Here is a 9095-nt window from a genome sequence, read left to right as displayed (position 1 = left end):
GGTTTTAGTAAAAAGTAGCTCTGCAGGATTTGTCCACGAACACCTCACAACAAACGATTGAATTTCAGACATGATTAATTTTCTACCGACCTTACGATTCCTCATCGGGAGGCGGTCGTGAGACCCTTGTTACCTCTTGTACACTACACGACGAAGGACGTGTAGTGTACAGATCATGCCATGAAATTCGGCATGATCAAAAAAATTCCCGCACAATTGAAGAATCGGACAGAAAAGGGCAAAAAAATCGAATAGTGTGTGCTTTTCCCAGGGCTAATAAATGAACAAATGTTTCAGTGGCCTGACATTTCTGTTTAAAATATCCCTTTGTATGGAACTGAATGATTCTTCCTTGGACAATTATTTAGTCATCACTCTTCCAAACAATTGATAGGCCCTAACATGGCCTTTAGAAATGAAAAGAAATATGTTTTTATTGATCTTATGAGAAGAAGCATGTGGCCTCAATACTACATTATTATATTTCATTTTAGATGAACTTATATAAGTGGTCTATGGATATAGGTATCCGTGTGTGAATGGTTGTACATATCTGTGTGTGGTTTTCTGAATGAGACTACAGTGTAAAAGGGCTTCATAAGCTCATCTCATAATCATGTAAAAATGGCTGTACTTACCTATGACAGACACACAGCCCAGAGGGGCTATAAGTGATGCCGGGGCAAAGCCATAGGCTGCAAAATTCCCCAGTTCCCCAACACCCATAAGGACCACACCACACCACCACATGGCAGACATGTAATAAGGCTTGGAGCCGCGCTGAGCCTGACGCACATGAGCGTATTTCTGTCACAAAGAAAAGGGAGAAAGGAGTAGTTTTACACCTCACACGGGCTTAAAAAGAATATAAAATTAAATAAACAATAAAAAACAGATCTATTGTAATGTGACTTGATAAACCATAACACCGTCTGCTGATTAGAATCATAATCAGACAGAAGCATGACACCAATTAGGCGAGTCAATGGAGAGGAGAGGACTTTTTACAGGTCTAAGAGCAGAAATATACAGAACACTTAGTCATTATTAATGAATCTGTTTTTTCTGACTAATTATGACAAATTACCCGACTTTTTCAAGCACTGTGATCTCCCCTAGCCCTCCCTCCAATTGCCATAAACATTACACTGTCTGCAAATCAGCCTAGTTTCTTGACTAATTAGAGTCTGATTTAGCAGTCAGAGTATCATACAGGTATAATCCAAGATACAAATACGGGGAAAAGTAACTGTGCATGAAATGAGTAATGCTCTCAGACCACAGTCTGCAGAATTCGTCAGCATGATAGCTTAATGGTGTGTGTTTGACTTATAATTATTAACTTACGTAAGAAGTTTAGAACAGTTAAGGAAAGAATAAAAACATTTGAAATAGTGCAGATGGGCAGGTATGGAGCTAAAACAGCTCGTTCAAGAAAATGTTTTAACTTAAAAAAGTTTCTTAAAAAACGTTAAAAAAATTTTCAACAACTGAAAAATATTTTAAAACTAAAACCAATTTTTGAAAATGAGAAAGATATATAAAACCGAAAATAGATGTTTAAAACTACTCAGATTTAAGTGCTGTTTTCTTCCTTTTTTTACTTTTTTAAGTTTTGAAAAATATTTTTCTGTTTTAAAGTTTTATAATGTATCCTTTAAAATGTTTTTTTCAATTCAATCATTTTTTAGTTTCAAATATTTTTTTTTTAAGTGTAATAACATGTTTTTAAATAAACCTTGTGGCTTTAATTTCGCTCCATAGGAATCAGAGGTGAGGTAGTTATTTTATAAACATGGGCTGTAAATCGATGTATAATCAGCAAAAGTATGTTAGTTGAATTGTAAAATCAATATTAAGAAAAGTTATTAGAAATCAAATAAGACAAATCAAAAACAACCCTGCAGTTCTGGCATGCAGTGATTCTGCAGCTCTGAGCCCGTTGAGAGGGTTCAGTCAGTGCCTCAGGGAAAGGTTTACAGAAATCTACAGGAACACAGAGCAAACTATAACTGGAAAAAGCCGGTCAAGCAAGATTAAACCCAGCTTTGAGAGGCGTTGCATGCTTCCCGAGTGTCTGCTGCCTTCCAGTCGTCCTTACCTGTATGTTGAGGGAAATGCTGATGAGGACATTCCCACATATGGAGATGATGATTCCCAGGAGATAGTTCTGTGCAAACAGTAAACAGGCAGAAGATTAGGTGATGCTCTACTTGCCAAACAACAACTCCAAACACCCCATAATACTACATGCAAGTCTTATCTCCAGCTGTCGCTTCTGTCACGTCCATGACAACCAGAGAGCATCTTTTTGTTCTCATGCATTAGTGTGCAGCCTCCTGTAGAGCCAAGGCTTATGAGATTTAATAATACCGAAATCCTTATTCCCAAACACACACAAGCCCGTGTGCATCAAGAAGCATTGAACACACAAACATTCCTTACCTTCAAAGTTCTCCCAGGATATCTGACACCTTTGACACAGTCATTGCATATTTGTGATACACCAACATCTTTAGCAATAACACTGATTCAGGCTTTTTAGGTAAAACATTTGCTCACATGGGGAAGAGGTCTATGTTTATATACAACATGTTTATAGAGAAAACAAAAAGCTCAGAAGAGTGAAAGGAACACTTTGAAAACACGACCCATTTCAAATGAAAAATACAATTATGTTAGATATCCATGCTGATATAGGGTGCGTAATGTGTTAGGACCAAAAGGATGAAGCATGATTTGATGAAGGTTAAAACCATCAACTCATAGAGGGCTTAATAATAGAAGCACAACTGGAAAAGTGAGGCAGCAGGCTAGTCCAATTTGCTGAAATGTCATTGCAGTAATTCAGTAGTTTGTATGCCCCTCGCATTCTGGAATGCATGCCTGACAACGTCGAGCCATCCTCCTTATGAGATGACAGACAGTTTCCTGGTGGTGTCTCTTCCGAGATCCTGACAAGGGCATCACTGAGCTCTTAGAGAGTCTACGATGCAACCTGTAAGCATCAGAAATTATGTCCAAGAGGTGTTCGATTGGATTTAGCGGCGAGCAGTAAAGGCCAGTCATTTCAATTCCTTCATTGTCCAACATGTATTCTTACCACCTCAGCCCCGACATTATCAATTCAATTCAATTCAGTTTATTTGTATAGCGCCAATTCACAACAAATGTCCCTACAAGGCAACCAGATCCAACAGTCAAATTGATTGAAACTTTTCTAAGGAAAACCAGTTGATTGCATCGACTCATTTCCTCGAAGACAATCCATCACACCAAGCATGCTTGTAGCGACAAAGGAGAGAAAAACCCTCCGGCAGAACCAGGCTCAGTGTGAGCGGCCATCTGCAGAGGCCCACTGGGGTTCAAGGAGACAGAAGCAGAGATAGAAAAAGAAGCAGGAATACAAAAGGCAACCGCAGCTCCACAGGCGGGCCCCGTCCAGGAAACACACAGCCAGGCAGATAAGCTCTGAGCCAGCCCCCACGTCAGAGGATGAAAGAGAGCACGACATCTATCAAGCACTAGGAGGAATCAAGGACCCATTGCAGTAGCAAGGCGGACGTTTAAGATGAGAGGGTTGGGAGAAGTAAAACCCCATGATAAGGACCTTTGTACGAAGAATTGTAGGCCTCTTGTGGCAGTCAGGGTGCCAATGGTCTGAGTATCAATGCCCAACACTGACCCACCACCATGTAGATCATGCTGGACAGTGTCGTAGTCAGTATAACATTGCAATCAGCTTTGACAGGCCCATCACGTCTGTTTCATAAGCTCAAAGTGAACCTTCTCTCATCTGTGAAAATGACACGACTTGAGACGTTCCCTCTGTTACCTTATCACACAAAGGAAAATACAAAATATAGCTAAAGGGTCAGGAATCTCAGGTGGCCTTGTCCAGCTCTCCTACGGTAGCTGCCTGTTTTCTGGAATCTCCTTCAAGCTCTTTAGACTTTGCTTGAAGGCACAGCAAACATTCTAGTAAGGAGAATGTGCCTTGATGTGCCTTTGTAGTTTCATGCTTTTTGCTACCAGTAGTGATACCAATCTTTGTCAAATGCAAAAGTACAGAAAATCTGTTAAAACAAATGGGAAACAAAAAATCTAAACCTCCTGCGATGTATAAAATAAGTTTTTTACGGTCATAAAAGTACTCCTGGCTGCAGGAGCAAAAACATTTTAAAGGAATAAAGAGTCCAAACAACTTGTGGGTGGAATATAAACAATGGGAGCTAAATATATAAACCCAATAGTGGTAGAAGCAGACCCAGCAAAACAGCAACATCTGTTTAAATAAGCACTATGAGGGCAATGAAGGAAAAAGATGCAAAGATGGAGACTTAAACACCAGGACATACAGCTGAGCAGGAGATGAAATAAAGAGGATAGAAGCAAGGGGTTAAACAGAGAGGGTGAAGCACCATGAAAGTAAAGATGAAGAAGAGGAGTCAGCTTTAATGTTAATATTCAGTCGTCCAGCAGGATATTATCAATTTGACCCCACTACCCCGGTACCAGAAGACATGAGTTTCTATAAAACCTGAAATAAATTATCAGGAGATCAGAAGTAAATCTCTGATGGCGTTGTTAATATGAACACTAGCTAGCTTTAAAATTAAATGAGAAATCAGAATAGACAGCTGACTGGACTGAAAACATGTCATGCAAACATGCAGATCCAGATATTCTGACCACATTTGTTAAGATAGGTCGTAATTCGACCTAGAGGATTGGTTTATGCCAGTAGATAATCCAAAAGGCACACACGCTTGTCAGGATCAAGTTATTCTGAATAAGTGACCTAAGTGCTTAGGTGTGCCTCACCTTAACATGAAGTATTTCTACAATATGATCTGGCAAGAATTGTAAGGGGCATTGCAGGCTAACAAAAGAAGCTAAACGATCCCCATCCCAAAGGGACGGTCCTGTTTGTCCGTTTCAATTTGCATGTTTTCTAAACAAAAACAAGGCTTTGTTGGGCTTCTGTATTAAACCGTGAATGCATCACTATTCCTGACATTTTCAACAGAAAAAACTTCCTGGATGGGAAGCGAAACATCTTCAAACTTGGAAACAAAGTCCAGTGGATTGTTTTTCAAATCTTTTGGAAATCTTGAAAGACGTTATCGAAATATTCAAAATGATGTTTGTATGACCCATCTTTAGTCCAAAGGTAGATATAAATGGTAAAATAAGATTTTTTTTGCTTTAAATTGGAAAACATGTTAATCTGATCATGTTATTTTGTGCATTTAAATATAGATGTTGTCAGGATTTTGTTTTACAGCAACTGAACCGTTATAGAGTACATAGAAATGTGTCATAATACCACTACCTTCAGCTTTACAAAATGTATAAATCTTCAATTTTAGAAAAAAAATTAAGATTTATTTAATTACACATTTACACAATTGATTTTTAAATATGAGATGGACACATTCTGCAACTGATAGGATAAAGATTCCTTAAAGTATGTAATTTATTAGTTGTTTATAATTTAGCAATATCATATTGCAATACAATCAAATTTTCTTAGAGGAAGTATGCAAAGTGTAGATATACTCCACAAGTAGCGTTAGACCTTTACAAACTAGTGAGAAACAGCCTCTTCTTCCATGTTTACTGTCTCCCAAACATGTTTGCAACGAGCACTAGTTCCTTTGGCTTTCTTTCAACAATGGCTTTCTTCTTGGAAGTGAAACAACTAATAGCTGTTGAGCTGGCAGATTCTCACAGCACTGCCGTGGATCTCTGTTCTCCTGAGTTATCATTGGCTTTTTGTCTAACTCTTTGTGCAACGCTCTGAATCAAAGGATGGTCAGTTTAGGTGGACGGCATTTTGGATGATGAATTAGTTCTCTAACAAACTTCTATACTGAGCTTAAATATCTGGCAGTCGCCTTTAATTGGCTGATAAAGTGATTTCTAACAATAACTGGTTGGACTTTATGTTTGGATATTAGAGTAAAAGGTTCCAAATGCAAAACACACACCACAGTTTTCATTTTTCAAAAAGATGAGAAAAGCATGTATCTTTTTGGTCTATTATTAAAAATTAAAAAATACACAAAAACAATAGCAGGAATCGGAGATAATGGCAGTAACCCGGAAAATATGAAAAAAGTTCAAGATGTGGAAATGGGGGCATGTTTGCTGGTTTTTGCTAAGAACTTCCAGGAACATCTTACAGATCATGCGGTGGGGTATCGAAGGGAGAGTTTGAGATTTTCTGGTTTGAATTCTGACCTGTGCTGAAGACAGTAACTCTGTATTAGGATAATTATGCGTACAGACTGGATGGATAAATTTAACAGGCTCCATCTGTAATATGATCCTGTTTGGTGGGTTTGGTGTGATCCAGGTTGTGGGTGGTTGAGGGTAGGCTTTTGTTTTCCGTCTTGTATTGTTTGCTTTGTTTTTTGTTTGTTGGTGTGGATTTTGTTGTAATGTCTTCTCTGCTTGTAATTCAGCTTTTGATGTTACTGTATTAGGTTGTTTCTAGTATAACTATAACTATAGGTCCCTTCCACTGCGCTTCTGGCGATTCTCTTTTACAAAATGAACGTCTATATTAAAAAACTAAATAAATATATAAACTGTCACATTTAGTAAATAAATCAAATAAATAATTAATTCATAAAAGAGCTTTCAAAAAAGAGCATGAGCTGCTTTCTACCCCAAAAATCACAGGTAGCATGTGGGAGTCCTCCTTGCAGCAGCAGGTTATTACAGAATAACAAAATTGAACCAGATCCACCTTCTAACCACTGAGTAGCGATAAGACAGAAGTTACAGGGCAACATGTCTGGCCATCTTTACGGTGCAACCTACGGTTTACACCCCCCCATTGTTATAGAGGGCACCATTGAGACGCTGGCTTGGTTCAACATCTGCCTTCAGGTACAGGTAAATTTTCCACGTTTATGTGTCAGCACAAAGCTGACTTTGTGCAAGCAGGAGTTTGCTGGTGGTTCAAGCCCTGGCCTTTAATGTCGTTGTGTTCTTGGGCACATTTCACCCACATTGTCTACTGATGGTGGTCAGAGGACCCGGTGGCGCCAGTGTACAGCAGCCTCGCTCCTGTCAGGGAGCGCCAGGGCAGCCGTGGCTAAAATGTAGCTTTTCAACATTAGTATGTGAGTGTGTGAATGACTAAATGTAGTGTAAAGTGCTTTGGTCAAGTCTCCTGACTTGGAAATGCGCTATTTAGGTGCAGGCCATTTATCATTTCTGAGTCACTCAGGTTGTTCATGATGTTCCCATCTACAATGGACTCAACAAAATAAAAAAAAACATTTTGCTGTTTGGAACATAAGGCTATTTCATCTTACTTTCCTCCAAGTTTAATATCGTAGCAGGGAGAGGAACTGATAAACCCCCTTCTCTTATGAAAAATAAATATAAATGTACCCATTTTTGATTCAACACCATCAAATGTAAGTAAATGTTGACCTTATTAAACCGGAAATAAGTTGCAGAATTAGCCTGATGGTGGAAGTAAACTGTAAATTCCTGTAAAAACCTCTCTACTGTTTTGAATCTGGCTAAAACTGACTTATTTTAAATTAAATTTGTTAGACACTAACATCCATCTTGTGTAGTCTGCGCACATCAGAAAAAATAAATAAATGCTTCTCCAGATGATCTAGCAGAAGGAACAAGATAGGAAGAGATTTAGCTGCTGCTTTCCCTAAAACTCAAAAGCTCATTTCTGTTTATTTCTGATTTATCTGCTCATTACACAACATCATTCCCTAAGTCCATTCAAGATACATCACTGTACAGTTAAAATACTTCTCAGCTTTGCATGAAGGTGCGTCTTATCTCTTATGGTTGCCTAAAAAAATAATTTAAGCCGCGTGGATTTATGATTAGAAATTGGCAGTCTTATCGTTCCGCTCTGCTTCTATCGTCTCTAAAACCTGCTCAGTGCTTACTGCCTTCACCTTGGCACCAAGTCTGATGATGAGTCCACTGACCTGGAACATACCTGAGCTGGGATCATCCATCACCAGAGCACAGCAGGATTTAGACCTCTGTTTGTTTTTCTATAGAAGCCTGATGATTGCAGTGTGTGAGAGGGAAACAGGCATTTTTAAAGGAGGAGGTGTGGAGCAGATGGGCAGAGCGCTGATAAGATTCCTGAGGGACTGATGCCAAGTCAAGGTAAACAGTATGTGGGGGAGGTGTGCGGCAGTTTATTTCAATGTTTAGCAGTCAGACAGAGGGATCAGGGTAGGAGATGGACGGCTTCATCCATCAGACCACATGCACGCCGTCCACTGAATCAACATCCATAACCTTGTCAGTCTTTCCAGGAGGCAGTATAAGGGGTCTGAAGAGGCTGCTGGTTAATACCAAGAGACACCGGAGGGAGACCTTTGAAAGTATGAGTGTGAGTGAGAAGTGTTGAATGTTAGAGTAGTGGAAGAACTGCCTGAGGATAGTTCATTTCACAGACTTCACGCTGAGGAAAGCAATTTAAAGTGTGAGCAGGGATTCGTCTCACCTTCTGCCAGATTCATTCCCATCATATCAAGAGTGCCAGGGAGTGGAATCAAACTAATTACTGTGAATTATCCTCTCTGCTGTTTATTTGTTGTTGGTAGATTTGAATACCCCCCCATCCCCACCCTACCAGGGGAAGACGCGTTCACATGAGGAAAGTGTGAAAGAGAAAGGAAGCACGGCGAAAGAGAGAGAGGGTTTTTTTTACTGTCACAGGGAGAGCAAACAAAGCAGGGAGGCTCTATTACTTGGCAAACATTACAGACTTTACACACGTAAAAGTGTAGAGCTTCATATGTTGAAGGTGTTTTGTTTCACAGCAGGAGCAATTTGAATGTTTCAAGGGCAATTTTTTCTCATCATTGTTAATAGATTAGCACCCATTGACAATAATACTGGATTAAGACAGTTTTTTTTTTTTTTTTTTTCCAGGAAACAATGTTCATCTACAAAACAAAATCAGTGAAAAGTAAAAGAAAAAGGGAATGTAAACAAATAACTTAAGGTTAATTGTTAAAATTAGCTGCATTTGATTATTTGATAACATTCACTTAAAAAATAACTTCTTTCAGTTTTGCATGGAGTAG

The 9095-nt window shown here is 39.0% G+C and overlaps 1 protein-coding gene across 1 annotated transcript in view; it reads right to left on the bottom strand.

Moving 5' to 3' along the window:
- Nucleotides 1-9095, bottom strand: part of LOC107090127 (NIPA-like protein 2) — a 59798-nt gene that overhangs the window by 40020 nt on the left and 10683 nt on the right. The window contains exons 2-3 of the mRNA XM_015383328.1: nt 2102-2170; nt 639-807 (exon numbers count right to left, since the gene is read on the bottom strand). Coding sequence (XP_015238814.1) covers nt 639-807; nt 2102-2170 — 238 coding nt within the window. The remainder of the gene's footprint in view (nt 1-638; nt 808-2101; nt 2171-9095) is intronic.

This window comes from Cyprinodon variegatus, unplaced genomic scaffold (assembly GCF_000732505.1).
Source record: "Cyprinodon variegatus isolate N-32 unplaced genomic scaffold, C_variegatus-1.0 Scaffold282, whole genome shotgun sequence".
Classification (NCBI taxonomy): Eukaryota; Metazoa; Chordata; class Actinopteri; order Cyprinodontiformes; family Cyprinodontidae; genus Cyprinodon; species Cyprinodon variegatus.
The sequence above is the reverse complement of the archived record's forward strand: the minus strand, read 5'-3'. Positions and strand labels throughout refer to the sequence as shown.